The 15,397-nt window shown below is 53.6% G+C and overlaps 1 protein-coding gene across 1 annotated transcript; it reads right to left on the bottom strand.

Annotated features, from left to right (window-relative positions):
- Positions 1-8,721: 8,721 nt before the first annotated feature.
- On the bottom strand, positions 8,722-14,370 carry BATF (basic leucine zipper ATF-like transcription factor). The gene is made up of 4 exons (XM_082760540.1): positions 14,324-14,370; positions 13,841-14,158; positions 12,092-12,196; positions 8,722-9,329 (listed from the first exon to the last, which is right to left on the bottom strand). The coding sequence occupies exons 2-4, from the start codon at positions 13,904-13,906 to the stop codon at positions 9,120-9,122; spliced, it is 381 nt and encodes a 126-aa protein (XP_082616666.1). The 5' UTR covers positions 13,907-14,158; positions 14,324-14,370; the 3' UTR covers positions 8,722-9,119.
- Between the last annotated feature and the right edge of the window lie 1,027 nt (positions 14,371-15,397).

Below are 15,397 nucleotides of genomic sequence, written 5' to 3'. Positions count from 1 at the left end.
CCACCTGACTGTTGCCAGGATCTAAGGCAGATGCTCAGCTTTGGTGCCTTTTTATCGTTACCTGCTATGCAATCAAAAGAAGAGAAGCTTTGGACAAACGGATTCCAAGGAGAGCAAAAGTCACCTTAAGTGGCTCTTGCTGCGTATCCTCACAAAGGTCATATCTTGTCACCTGTGGGTTTTCTTACTCACAGGAGTGGCCAGAAAGCACAGCTGGAAGCAAGTGCAACCCCTTCTGTGTAGTCTGCTAAAAGCACCTCTGAGCAGAGCTGCAAACCATCCTATTCTGCTCCTCCAGGTCACCTGCCCATGGCTTTGCCAGTGAGCCTCCAGCCTCACCTGGGGAGCTCATGGTATTGGTACAACATACAATAACATCGGCCTTTTAAATAATAACCAAGAAAGGCAAATTTAGAAGCAAGAGCCAGAAAAGAGGTTTTCAGTTCCATTTATTGTTAGCTTAGGCATCCAGATTTACTCCAAGCTCTGGGCTGAGAAAACAGAAAGGACAGAGGAATTTGTTCTCCTGATAATATAAATTTATCAGGAATGTGATGAGTGATAGTGGCACAGAGAGCAGAGGTGAAATGGAAAAGAACTGTCATGGCCCAATAGCTATTTAGTCTGAGAACTGTGAGGATAAAATAGTACAGAAATTTACCTTTTAGGTTCATCAAATCTTAAAAGATCTCTACAAGATTCCCCACAATATCATAAAGAAATCAAAGTTACCCAGAGGTTATGAATATCATTGGTCGAAAAAGAAAGATCAAGAATAGAAATAAACAGACAATTTTAGCATGACAAACTGCATTTGCTCAGAGGAGTGTCGTTTGTTAATAATCCTGAAAGCAGAGGGGGGAGCAAAATTTGCAGATGGCAAGACATTATTTTTGTGTTGTTCAAGACCAATTTAAACATCACTTACATTTTGTATGCAGGTCATACAACTTCAGGACTGTAGCTTTAGCTGTCCAGAACTGAAAGTGTTATCACCGTCCTTGGCATCTCTAATTTGTAAACCAGGAATAACCCAGAATAACGGAGTTGTGTCCCGTATGGAAATCTGTAGACAAAGAGCTCTTGGCAGCAGAAAGGAAGAAATCAGTGACCATCCAGGACTAAGCATTGTTTGCGGGCTTGGGTCACAGAAAAGAAAGGGAAAAAGAAAAAGTAAAAAAGAGTGTAATTAAAAAAAAAAAAAAAAAAAAGTTTTGATACTGGTATGCATTAGGAAAACATTGAGGGCAGATATATTTCTTCACATGGCTAAAGGAAGAAAAAGGGCACGTGCAGAAAAATCTTTAGATATATGAGGGGAATAAGTAATACACTTAATACTCTTTGATTCTCTTCCTACTGCCAACCCTATTCCAAAGTAGAGTCAGAAGCAGTCTGCCATCCTGAGTTGCCTCCTAGTCGCAACTTCAGCTCCTAATTTTCTCCCTAAACTCCTCAGTTTTACCAATTGCCACCAAAAAATTCATAGAGGAGCAGAGCCTGCCAAGTAGGAATCCTTCTGCTCACAGCAAACCACTGTCTTAGTCCAACCAGCAAAGTCAAAGAGTAAATTAAGAATGACTAAAACACAGCCCCTACTGAAAATAACAGCTGAAAGCAGAAGCATGAAGGCCGCGCACAGACCCTGGTGACTGGAGCCTGTCAAGCCAAGCAGCCCTGAATCCCCCACAGTCAATTCAGTCGAGTATCATTCATATACATAGGCCCACACTTCCCAGAACTCCTCTCCTCTGGTTTCTGGGCTGCTTGGTTTTGTTTCTGGCTTTATGAACTCTTCAATCACCCCTTTATATCATTCGCCAATTTCTGGACAAAAATAAAACTCCTATGCTTTGCATTTCTTCCCCTCTTCATTGCCGCATCTGTTTCTACTCAGATAAGCCTCTCTCTTTTCTAGAAGCAGCACAGCAGCTGCCTTTGGATTTCCCCAATCACAGCCTCTTTATATAAAAATTTCTTAGCCATGAAGAATTATTTATATTTCAGGACAACCCCTTGAAGTGGATTTTAAAGCTAGAGGGAAATCTCCTGTGTAGCGAGGTTGGCACGAGTACTAACAGAGGTTGCAGATTTCTGTAGCCAAAAGTATCTGTGAAGGTTGGAAGGCACTAAACCAGAGGCAGGTCCCAAATTAAATGTAATTTATTAGGCAATCAGATAGAGCCTAACATCTCTGCCTTCCTTACTGACCTCAGGAAAAGCCAGCTTCTGACACTCTTGGACTACATTCTGCCTTCGTGACCAGTGAGGATATGCAGCTTATGTTCTGGAAGGGGTGAAGAATATGCCTTGGAATGAGCTTGGTTTTCTCAAAGGTCACCCAAAAGACATAAGTCTAGGGATGATGTTGGCTGTGATAACACAGCTTTCTGATTTCTGGTGGATGAGAACAGGCCTTAGTGACAGGCAAGGACGTTGAACGGGTGGTGGGAGTTGGCTTGGAAAGTGTGAGGAAAGCACCTTAGAAACTTGTTCAGAAGAGTGATTCCGTGATGCCTTTTCCCTCCCACATTGGGTCAGAGGCCCAAGGAGTAGGTGGCCAAAAGGTGAATGTTACCAAAGGAAAAGTGGGTGCTCGGGGATCTACTGGATCTTCCAACCACGCAGATCCTGCAGAGACTTCAAAGGAAGCTTGGGCCTCCGAATGGGAAATGTGTGCACTCACAGGATCCGAAGATGTCCCTCGCTGTCAAATTCACAGAAGTGATTTGTGCCTCTTAACTCTTATCATTGCACTTGAAAGATTTAGTTAGCACAGCCCTTAGGTGGCCTTATCGCGTTTTTGACTGATGGGATTAAGGTCTAGAAACAATGTCGGAAGACCTCCCCTTTCACAACAGGGAAAATTGCGAGGTCTGTGTCAGGGGAGGCTGTCACAGGGAAGTTAGACATTAAAACTCAGTGACTTTATCAGAAGAAAGGAAAGAGGGAGAAAGCTGGGCTGCACATGGGTTTAGGCTGATAAGGACCGCGGCTGGGGAAACATCTTGAAGGCGTTTTAGCTCCTGACCTTAGAAATTGCAGATAGAGCAGTATGTGTTCATAACCACAGTGCTGCAGCAGTCCCACCAGGAGAGACAACACTGCCACTGGGTCCAGCGCCCCAAGTGCTTTAGTGGAGGTCTTCAGAAGCCACCACTCATGCCTCCAGCCCCTGCAGCAGGATCCGAGCCCAAACCCTTTTTCCAGGCCAGAGCAGGGAAGGTTGCGAGCCCTCTGCTGGCACCTGTGGCTTTCTGCATCCCACCGGCCTTCAGAAAGCGGGAGCCAGCACAGCTAACAAGTCCAGTGGCCTGGTGTGTTGCCGTGGGTTAAATAGACGATTATTTGGATACCTTAAACCTTTATGAGTCTTTCCTCTTATTTTCCTTGTGTAGAGATCCGGGGACACAGTGACGAAGGGCTACATTTACAAGTGCAGTGCACAGGCCCTGCAACATTCAAAATTATGCAAAAAATTCCCCTACACAAAGCAGGAAGGCTTGGGTGCACAACCTGGAATCTCACCTAGGGAGACTGCAGGCCTCAGAACCACCACAGCTGGTCAGGGGATGACTCTGAGCACCCAGCCTCGGGTGCTCAGGTCCAGCTCGGGTGTGGTGTTGTACGGAGGAATCGCACAGGCTTGAGCTGCAAAGAGTACACGGGGCTGCACAACTGGTGTGCTAATATTCACATCTGCCTTCCTGCAGCAAGAAAAAGGCAAAAGAGGAGTGTACAGGGTGGAAGAGCCCTTAGAGCCCTGGTTCCTCAGATGTGCTGGTTGTTGGTTAGCACACACCCCTTGAGACACAAGGCGGTTACGGTACCTCTGCATGGCCTTCTGCAGACAGATATCAACTTGCTCTGCCCCGTGCTCAGATCTGGCTGGATGAGAACCATCTCTCATCCAAAAGTGTGCATCTGTGGTTAGTGTGGCTGTGCTGCTTCAGCTTCTAAGCCCAGCTCTGAGCTTTTTCCTGCGAAAGGCCGTGGAGACAGCCACGCACGGTCTCTGTTGGCTCTGTCATTGGAGCAAAACCACCTCCCTTCTCTGCTGTGCACCAGGCACGCACATGGAGCATGAACACCTCTCTGCTCAGTGCAGAATAAAAGAAGTGAAAAAAGAGCCAGCTAGACTCAAAACTCAGCCACAGTCTAGATTTACATCCCCAGTCCAGATCAGGGTCACAGATTAACCCCAAATGCCAAATTTTCGAAGTATATAAACCCTTCTTACTCAGCATCCTCCAGCCTCGATCTCAGTGAGTCATACCAGTTCATGCCAATGACACAAAAAAAGGTTTTCATCTCCTAATGCTTGCAGCTGGCATTAATGAATTCATAATTAAAGAGTGCTGGAAATGTATGTGGCTCAGTACTGAACTCAGGCGTGTTCCTCCTCTTCCTCCCACTCTCACTTCAGCAAAAAGGAGAAACCCAGAACAAGTACTGGGCACCAGGGTACCATCACTGGGGCTCAGGAGAGAGTAAAGAATTGGTGCAGGGGCTGGGAGGAACGCCCCTTGTACTGCATGGATGTCTCTGAAGTGGTAAGAGTCTCAGCAGCTGGCATCTGTAATATCAGCTTCAAGAAAAATGATGTTATGTAGGAACCTTAGCACACTGCTTCTGACCCTGCTCTGGCAGGAAATGAATATGCATTGCCTACGGCTTAGTTTGGTAGGCTTTTGATTAACCTCATAAACCTTGTGATTAACCTGATTTTGATACAACCTCAGGTATATAAATGTCGCTGCCTCCCTGCTCAGATCCCATCCAGAGCATTAATAAACAAGGTGGCAACAACACAGCAGAGCAAGGACACAGACCACACAAGCACCATGCTGTTTTCTAGGAGAAAATCTCACTATTTCACGCCACATTTGCTTTCTCTCTCCTTGCCAGCTTTTGATTTGTTTCTCAGCAGTGATTCCTGATCTTCTTTGAACTCTGAACTATCAGCACCCAGACAGTATTCTTGTACAAGTGCTGCTTTGGACACTATGCTCATTCTAAGAGACAAGAGGGAGTCTCTTTTGTGGGCTGTTGCTTCGGTTCAGCATACAGGAGATGATCCTCTTGCTGATGCGGGCTGGCAGCACTAGGAGAAGTGACTTCTGGAACAGGCTTTGCAAAAGGAGTGTATAAATACTCTGGAGCCACAGCAAAGTGGGCAGCAGAGCTGCTTAGTCTGTCCTTTGCCAGAGTAAGACATAGGCCTCGACTTCTCTTCTGGCTCCTTGCATGCTGTGCTTGTGTATTATCCCTTTTTCTCCCCTTGAGAGAGAAAACTGAACAAATTGACCTATATAAATTTGGAGGGAGGACATCACAGTGATGACAGCTGGGACCATAACAGCCTGATTCAATAGGAGGAATGTACTTTCCCCTGGGCTGGCTCTGTTTCTCCCCACCTTGACACCGAGCCCATCAGGAACCTGCAGCTGAGCTGGGGAGGATGAAGCAGAAAGGGAATACCAGGCATAAATAGTGCCCCAGGCTTCCCATCTGGGGAGGTACATTAGGCTTACCTCAGCACCGGGTGTCATATCTTTATTTATCTTACTGTAGAAGCAGCCCTGAAATGCTGAGCCTGAATCCTTGTGAAGTGCTGAGTACGTGCTTTTCAGGGAGATGGAAAGGAAGAAAATGAGTGCACCTTCTGTATTTCGTGACTTGCTGCCCTTCTGCGGAGTCGCCTGAGCGCCGTGGTCTGTGGGAGGTGCCGAGGTTCCGTGAAGGACATAAGGGAAAACACAGCTCTCGTGTCCTCCTGCTCCCTTCTCCAGCTTCTGGCTGTGTCAGCAGCTCTGTGCCTCTGTTTCGTCCTGCTGCAGAGGAGACACTGGGCAATACATAAATTTGGAGACAACTTTTGCTAAGGCTTGAAGGGCATCCACAGCGGCTGCCACCTCCTCCCTGCCTTCCCTGCTCTCTCAGCCCCCAAATGTCTCGGGACCTGACCGTCCCATAGCAGGAGCCTTCACACACGTTAACCTTGATCCTCCCCGTTTTTTCCACGGGGTCTGGTATCAGCCAGGCTGAACTCGAAGGCACTGTGCCGTACAGGAGTGCAACCAGAAAGGTTTCTGGGCTGTGAGAGCTCAGCCTGTGCCCAGCAGAGGCCAGCACAAATGCAGCATTTCGGCAGGCTGTGACAGCAAAGAAGAGCAATCTTTCCACTTGGCCTTCCTCCTCTCAAAAAGAGCCTCTCTGCCTGCTGCAAGCCCTCATCGCTGCTTTGAGAGAGCTCTTACCTAAATGAGGGACAACGTGGTGCAGCAGAAAGGCACCGACACATGGCTGCAGCCTGCCTGGATGGGAACAGGCCCAGCAGCACCCAGTTTCTGTGCTCATGTCACCTTCCCGGGAGCAGCACCCTGCCCCTGGAGGCTGGGCATGGCCACGAAGTGCTCTCAAGGCCCTTTAGAAGTGCAAGATGCCGCTGAAATGAAATTCAAAGAGAATTGCAATCAAAGCAATGGAAGATGACTGCCCTGCCGGGCCACCACCCTGTCCTTCACTCCTCGTTTGAGCTTGTTAACAGCCCATTTGGTGACAACAGTGAGGGCCATGCCAGAGGACAGGGATTAAAACTATTTGGGCCCAGGAGCCTGGGAAAGAGAAACAAGAAGCAGCAGAGGTACAGCAGTGATGGGATCTCCTCACGTTGCCTGAACAAGCAGCTTGTGCAGCATAGCCTCGGGGCAACCTTTTTATCATCTACTGACAGAAAGCGTGGTGGCCCTGAGCGGATGTGCTGTCCCCACTGTTTGGGTGCTCGGGCCTGTCGCCTAGGGGAACCACTCCTCACAACACAGCAAGACAGCCTCTGGGACACCTAAGAATAACCAGAAAGAGCGGAGAGGCTCTTGAACCATGTAAATCATCTCCTGTGATGAAGAGTGGGGAAAAGACAAGTCAGATTGGAAGTTGCTTGGCCTAGCGCCGACACCGAGTGTGTGGCCGAAGCAGCCGAGCACAGAGCTGCCTGGAGGCCTTCCAGCTCGCGGCCATGCAGGGGAAGGGCACCCTGGCTGATGATGCCAGGACTATTGTTTAGGTTCTGGGGAGGATGTTGTTGCACACCCGTCTCCCAGTCTCACCGCTTACCACTTATTTTCGTTCTGAGTTGCAGTAAGAAGTCTGAGACGTTACCAGTGAGTAGTCTAGCAATTCTGTGGGCATTTCAGAGAACCCCACCCAGGCTGCAGCATCTCAGACCTTGACAGCTCTGCAACAAAAATAGTGCCTTTGTGTCTGCGTGGTACCTGTGCACCAGCCTCGGACCGTCTCCGTCTGCAGCTAAAACCAATCTTCGCCTCTAATAGCCACGGAAAGCACAACGGCTGGCAGCAGGGATGGTGGTTTCACATTGTTGTCAGTGATGCTGCATCGTAAGTCAGAGCAGGCTTTGCTGGTGCTGTGCTGCATCCTCCAGTGAGGAGGGAGAGCCTATGGTGCCCTGCACAGCAACCCCAAGCGAGGCAGCAGGAGCTTTTTTCTGTGGTTCTGCATCACCCAGCAAGCACAAGTGCATCAGAGCAAGGGAAAAATCCAGGAGCAAACCCACTGGAAGCTGAAGGAGAAGAAGTGGAGCCTTGTAAACCCCTGTAGAGCTCAGGATGGTCATCACTGCCAGGCTTAAAGGTCCAAATCCCTGAGAAATGCAGTTTGGGAAGGGCCTGTGTAGCCTGGGTGGCTCCAAGCAAGGCCTGTGCAGGGGACCAGCAGCTCTGGCTGCTGCGTGAATAGATGGCATGAAGCCTCCTGGTGTGAGATCTAGCAGAGAGAGGAGGTGCAAGACAACTGAAGCGGCTCCCAAGGCTTTGTTTTTTCAAACATGGAGCCTGTAGGTGCAGTCTGGGTGTCTTATACCCCTGCTGCCACCATCCTCTCCTGTGTGTGAGCATCCCAGCGTGATCTCCCCTGTGCCAGCACTGCTTCTGTAGGGTGCTGAAAACCGGGCTGATGAGCTGACACCCACCCAGGCATCCCCATCCACGGTGCTTTCCATGCTGGCACTCCAGCTGGAGGCAGGAGGTTCTCAAACCTCTTCAGAGGCCACGGCAGGAGAAATGGCTGTGCTTCCTGCACCTCTCCTGAGGATGGCTCCCTCAGGCACAACATGGCTTTGTTATCACCCCACTGGTGAAAACAGACACAGCACAGCATACTACAGGCTTTTCCTGACTGCTCTCGGGGCTAGTCTGATGGGTCTAAACCCACCTGGAAATATGCCCCTTCTCCTTGCTTGAAATGAAGGGTATGTAGAAACTGAGGGCATTTAGCTCAGTTCCTCAGTTAAAAGCCTGCTTCTGGTACCTTATCCTGAAAAAATGGCAGCTGATGCTCCTCGGCAAGGCCAGCAGTCCTGAACCAATATTAGCAACAGGACCTGCACTGGCAAGGAGGCTTCAGCCTCGTGCAGGGGCTGGTGCTGCTGGCCAGAGCGGGAGTTAGGTCCCGCTGAAGGGTGAGGCCCCGCTTCCCCATCCCCTCCAGCACAGTGCCACCGCCCCCATCCCTACTGCCGTGCTCCTTCCCGGCCGTGCTGCTTCTGCAGCCCCCAGGCCACCCCCCAGGTCCCTGCTGCTCAGAAATGAGGCAGATGAGACATCAGCAGACATGGGGCTGTTCCCTGAACTCCACGCTCTCCCCTGCCACCGCCCCACTCCCGCCGTGCCATGCGGGGCCTGTTGAAAAACAAAGCGCGCAGCATTTTCATTCTTTATTTTACAAAAATAAACCAGTTTTGCCCTGGTACTCTATGGCCCCCAACCTTCCCCTCTGCCCCTGCTTCTGTTCCTCTGCCCGGAGCTCCCGCTGCTCCCGCTGCAGCTCGCACGGGGGCTGCCCGTGCCCACGCTCCCGCGGGGTCCCCAGGCAAGCACCGGGGAAGGGGTTGGTGCCCTTTTGCGAATGCTCCTCTTCCCAGGATCCAAGCTGGAAACTGCCCGAAGATGCCTCCTGGTGGCCCTGCCGTTTCTGCACGGGGAACAAGTCTTGGACAAAGTCACTCAGAGTACATACATGCTGTGAGAAGGGCCGTCTGTCTGTCTGTCTGTCCCTCTCCGGATGGAAAAGCGAGCCCCACGAGGTTGCTTCTTGGCCGCTCAGTGCTGGAAGCGCGGGGAGCTGATGTGGGGCTGGTGGAAGGAGTGCGTGGCGTAAAGCACCTCTGGGGGCGGCGGCGGGGGCGACGCCAGGATGGAGCAGAGTGGTTCGTGGGAGCTCAGCACCGAGGTGAAGTGCTTCATCTCCTCCGTCAGCTGCCGGATCTCCCGGCGCAGGGCTGCGTTCTGCCTCTCCAGGTCTTCGCTCTCCTGGGGAGACAAAAACAGGGGGGGTTCCTCAGCTGTAGGTGTGAGTGGGGAGGCCCTGGGGTGCAGTGTGGTACCCGGTTATTGTGTGTGGGGTCTGTAGGAGCTGTCTCGCATCAGGACACACCGCAGCATCACAAGATGCAGCCCTCCCTGACCCACCTCCTTGCAGGATGGGAGCAGGCAGAGGAGGTGGCCGTGCCGGGGCTGGGGTCCTGTCCCCGCACCTCTCAGCCCAGCAGTTTCCAAAATGACAAGTTTCCGGCAAATTCTGCCCCGAGCGGTGGCTGGGCAAACCCCCCTCCTCCAGCCGGCCGGGTGCGGGCGCGATGCTGGCGGCCCCGGCGCGCTCCCCGGCCCCAGCTTACGAGAAGTGACTGGGGTGTGCGCCCGCCCAGGCTTTCTCGCTCCCTCTCACGCACACGCACGCCGTCGTCCGCTTCCCGGGCCGCCCGGCCGGGGGGAGGGCGCGCTGAATAACCGCCGTCTTTAACCAGAAAACCACCTGCCACAGGAAACCTGTCATTGCCCTGGAAAGAAAAGACTCACTGCTTCCTGCTAGCAGCCGGGGAAACCAGCGGCCCGGCAGGGAGGAGGGGGAGACGCTTGAGTCAGAAGAAAAGAGAAACCGAGGCCTGAGAAGAATCGAAGTATTGCTGCTGTTAATGAGGATAACAACAAAGGGTCTGATGGTGATGCTCGGCCCTGCCTCGAGGAGAAAATCACAGCCTTTGCTGCCCAGAGGCAGCCAGCTCCAGGCTGGAGCATCCCAGGCTCCGGTAGTCTGGGCAGGATCAAAGGAGATAGGGAGGACTCGGTGCTGGGCTCCATGAATTCAACCAAGGCCCTGGAGAGCTGCAGCAGGTCCCTGGCAAAGCGAAGCTGTCACCTCTCCAGCCACCATGCTGGCTTTTGGAGGTGCGTGCTCTCTATGCAGAGGGTAAAACGCAGCTGCAGCACCAAACGAGCATCTCCGGGACGCGACAAAATGCTTTGGAAATCGTGACTGACGTCAAACGCGGGAGCTGACGGGAATCACCCGCGGGCCAGCCTCCCGCTGACTCATTCCCCTCAAAGCACAAGCTGGGAGCCCTGGGGCAGGTGGAGATGCTGCGACACCTCCACAGCCCAGGCTCTTCTGGGCAGGACTGCACCCGAGAGGCACAGTCCTATTGCTTCTGCCATTGTGTCCCTGCCCCTGGGGAAGGTAGGAATCTGTGCTATTGGTGGCATCTGAGCACCTCATAACAGCTCTTAACAAAGTGGTTTGTTGTCTGCCCTGAGAAGAGCAGCTCATGGAGCACAGCAAGTCAGGATTTTCCTGAGGGAAGAGTTCAAATCCACCTCTAGGATGGCCTTGGACAGAGCACCAGCCCCGAGGAAAGGCTCTCCCTCCATCCCTCTCAAGCACGGTCTCCCGGAGCCATCGCTGCTGACAGACCTATCAGTCGGCCCAGAGCCGTGCCTGCTCTAGCAGCACCAGCAGCTGCTCAGGAAAGAGTGAAATCTCCATCGGAAACCCACTGCCAGCATGGACTGAGGGCGTGATGAAAAGGGAAAGGCTCAGGACCAACTTCTCAAGAATCTGTCCCAAAAACGGGGATTTGGGGAATACAAAGACTGCTAAGTCAAAGGGTGTTTTTTTGAAGACCAGCCTGACTATCACATTTCAAGGGGCAGCCAAGCCCTGGGCAGGGACACAGACGGTCTCTGCACGTTCTGCATCCTGCTCACCAACGGCTCACAAAACGCGCGGGATTGCGCCTACCAAAATGCAAAGCACACGAACACAAAGCACCCCTGTGCTCTGACACTGCCCACACACACACAGCAAGAAGTGGCCATCCCTCCCGAAATGCAGCCTCGTAATCCCTCATGCTGGGAAGAGCCACCAGGGTACCATAGGAGGAGAACAGGACAGTGAGAGTGAAACCAGAGCAGGGAAAATCCGTGCTGTGCAAGAGGAACAGCCCCCAGGTACTGCACAGTGCTCAGAGGTAGGAAGGGATGCAAGTCCTGCCATAGGGACATCTTAAACATTATAAAATGATTAATATTTATTTATCTACATGGTGTGGTGCCTCAGAAAACAGATCAGGGCAAAGCTCATTTGGTTCTGCAGGGCACCGCCCTCCATACCAAGGGACACAAAGTGCCACCGTCTCAGAGGGGTGTCCCTGTGCACCATGGCATTGCTGTGAGTGACGGCATGAAGCACAAACCCAGGGAGCACCAGCCCAGGCGAGCCCACACGTTTGAAGAGCTTCTGCCTGAGCCTGTCAGGAGAGGTTTGGAGAGGAAATTGGTAATGTCAGACTGAGAGATCAGTTTTGTTCTTGCTACTAAACCGCCTGCTAAACTGAGGGCTTCGACGGCAATCCCCCTTTCTGACGGGTGGTGACGACAGGACCTGCCAGGCATGAATCCTGGCAGCAGGCCTGTGTCTGCCAGCAAGGACACCCATGGGGATGAGGGGAATGGTACTGGTGACACAGAACAAGTCCCCGTGACATTTGGTGGATAAACGGGAGGATTTCGCTCTGGACCTGCTGAAGGAGGACTGTGCCTGGGCATCTGGGTGGAGAAAACCTGCCGGCGCTGGGGCTGTGTGCTCTCAGCGACGGCACTGCCACCAACATCCTGCCCTGGCCCCCCTGCTCCTGCCCTGCCCGCACTGAGCACTTCTCCAGGTCCCCAGGGTGCAAGCACGTTGTTCCCAGTGTGAGCCCTCAGCGCCGGGGATGGGGAAGGACGGGAGCACTCACCAAGTGCAGCGTGTCTGCTTTCTGGGTCTGCCGCAGGCGGCTCTTCTGGGCAGCAATGCGGTTCTTCTCCCTCCTCTGGACTTTCCTCATGTCATCGGAAGAGTCCTAGGGAAACACGAGGCATGGAAATGAGTGCGATGTTCTCTCCCCGCTCCTGCTGGGCAGGAGGTGGGGAAGGGGACACCGCAGATAACATTGCTGAAGCACGGGACATGGGACACATCTCTCCAGCACCGAGCTAAAGCCCTGCCCCAGGGACATGTGATGCTCTTGGCATCTCAGATGCCAGGGGGGACAAAGCTGATCCCCAAACCGTCCTGGCACAGCTGTTTGATGACCCCTGTGCCTTCACCAAGAAGCCAGTGCCCAGGATGTGGCTTGAGGGACCAGGGCAAGGACCTCTCTCCAGAAGAGAGACAAATTGAATTCCTTGCCCACAAAACCTCTTTGTTCCCCATTTCCCTGCAGGGATATGGCACTGCAGTCCTTCCAGCTCCTTGGCTAAAGCACCTTACCAGAGGTTCAGCCTGTGCTTTCCTCCTTCCATCCCTGCAGGTCCCAACCCCTCCCCATCACCCCTCTCCCTCAGCCTTTAAGGGTTTTGCAGACCCTTACGGTGTGGCACAGCTCCCTAAGACATTGCATGTTTAACTAGGCAGGCTCCAAGCTTTTGCCTTTTCCCCAGCCCTCCTTTGCTGCAGCTCTCCTGTCTCTGTGCTTGCTCTTTTCTCAGCCCCTCGGCAGTGTCTGCAGCATCTCCCAAGCCCCTCGGGCAGAGGGGAACTGGGTTTCCCGGTGCCAGGTCACGAGCTCCGTGCAGCTCCCTTCTTTGCTCAGATCTGGTCCTGCTGCTGCCTCCTGACAGTTAAAACCGTCACACAGACCCTTTCATCTTCTATTTTCATATGGTACTGCCTCTTTTGTGGACTCTCTAACATTCACATCACTGCTCCCCCACAGGACTACAAAACTCAGCCACAAAAGTTATCTTCCCAGCCCATCAGTCTGTCCACATCCTCTCCCCCCTCCACCCCGCCCAAGATCTTTTCTCTTCTTTGAACTTAACCGTTTTATCCTTGCCTTCGTTGCCCTGCCAGCTCCTCAGATGCAGCAGCTCCCAAGCCCTGCACCAAGCCCGCTCCTTAGCCCTTAGCAGCCTCTGTGCTCCATCCCCTTCTCCACCAGGAGGCATCCCCATTGTGGGCTGCACGCCCCAAATCACCTGCTCTGATCAACCCAGAGATTCCTGAGCAAAGTCTTGGGTAGGTGCTGGTGGTACCAGCCCTAGGCAGACGGGAAATGATCTCTATAATAAAGCTGGGCCAGAAAGGCGATGGGATTTCTGTTAGCAGCGGGGCTTTTCCCAGTCCCTAAGCGCTGTGAGGGCAGGGAGAAGCAGGCAGGTCCCCCGGAGCCACCTGCTCCAGCGAGGCCAGACTCCCCAAAGCACCAGCACCCTGCTCACCGCCTCCCACCCAGCACCCAGCACAGGGCCCACGGTGCCCAGGGGTCCCGGCACCCCCTCATCTTGCCCTTGGCTCAGCCCCAGCTCTCGGGGCTTCCTCTCCGCTCAGCGGGCACTGCTCCCAGCTCAGCCCCGCATCCCACTCTCCCCGCCACCGTTCCTAGAAAGCCCCAGCACGGCTCACGGTGCAGATGCCGGGCTGGTACACTTCCTCCCAGCCACCCAGGGCCACCTGCCCTCCCTGGAGGCCAGCAGGGGAGGGCTGGGGAAGGCTCCCTGCTCACCTGCTTGCTGGGAGGGGGAGACTGGCTGGAGCTGCTGGAGTCGCTGCTGTCGGAGCTGTGGGGCATGGCTCCCGTCTCTGGCTCCCAGGGCCTCTTCAGCTTCCTTTATGCTCACGGTGTGCCCGGCTTCTCTCTTTCTCCCTTTGCTTTGCCCCCTGTCCTCCTCTGCCTGCCCTGGGATGCTGGCTGGCCTCCCTGCGCGAGCCCGTCCCGGAGGCACGCTGTCCTCCTGCCCCGCGCTCTGCTACTTTCTCTGCTCTCTGCTCAGAGCTCTGCACCTTCCCTTTAGGTCTCAGGCCTCCTGTGGTTTCTCAGAACCTAGGGGATGTAAGCTGAAAGTCACGTGGCCGGAAACTTTAAGGCGAAGAAGAAAAGCTACAGAAGAAGAAGAAGAAGAAAAAAAAAAAAAGCAGAAAAAAAAAAAAAAAAGCACATCTGGGAAAAACGAGCTTCAAAATAGCCTGAAAAACCCCCGAAAAACACCTTCAAGCGGTAGAAAAACAGCGAGATGGGTTTTCTCCGAGACAAACAGCAGAGATGTAAAGGGAAGAAAAGCCCCGGCCCTGGCTGGGAAAGTGGGACCCTCAAAGGAGGGCAGCGCGGAGGAGGTGGTGCCGGGAGCCCCAGAAACTCCAGGGGCCGGAGGAGCGGTGTGCCCTGGCTGGTCCAGCGCCACCCCGGCCCCTTTGGGAAGTCCCTGGGCAGCCTTCCCCATCCTGCAGCCCACCCGCCCCGTTCCACCACCCCCAGCATGTCCCAGGAGGAGACCAGCACCCTCAGCAGGCACCAGTGCCTTGTGTATGTGCGGTGATCAAGGCCCACCTAAGAAGAAAGGCTTCGGATGGAAGAACGTTTGGACTGGTTTTGGTAGAGAGTAATGGCCCTACGGGGCCAGCAGCTAAGCCTGAGACATAACTCTCACTCCACACCTCAGCATGAGCATGCCCGTACTCCACGAGCCTGTCGTGTACAGGTCTGGCTCCCTCCTGCTCTCCTCTAGCCCCTTCCATCACAGCTGGCAGCAGAAGACAGGACTATGGGGAGATAGAAACATGCTGTGGGCACACAGCTTGGGGCACAGCCCCTTATTCCTCCCCTGCTCTGTCACAGCAGTAACTCACCGCTGTGGAAAGCAGCGACTCCCAGTTCCCACTTACTGGTGGGAGTTCCTTCTGCTCCCTGACCAGGAATACTGCAGCCCAAACTGCTGCCCAGCCCCGTGCTGCACCTCCAGCCCCAGCAGCCCACGCTTTAGAATCACAGAACAGTTTGGGTTGGAAGGGACCTTAAAGCCCACCCAGTCCCACCCCCCTGCCATGGGCAGGGACACCTCCCACCAGCCCAGGTTGCCCAAAGCCCCATCCAGCCTGGCCTTGAGCACCTCCAGGGATGGGGCAGCCACAGCTCCTCTGGGCAGCCTGTGCCAGCGCCTCACAGCCCTGTGTGAGCGCCCCTCACGTGGTGAGCAGTGTTCGCAGTGGGACATCAACGAGGGCACCTGAGATGCGTTTGTCATCAGGGCAAAGTGTTGGGAGCTCCATTTGGCAGCCTCGGGGC

The sequence above is a fragment of the Aythya marila genome, assembly GCF_965140915.1.
Source record: "Aythya marila genome assembly, chromosome: 5".
NCBI classification, from domain to species: domain Eukaryota; kingdom Metazoa; phylum Chordata; class Aves; order Anseriformes; family Anatidae; genus Aythya; species Aythya marila.
This window is presented reverse-complemented; position numbering and strand designations above follow the sequence as displayed.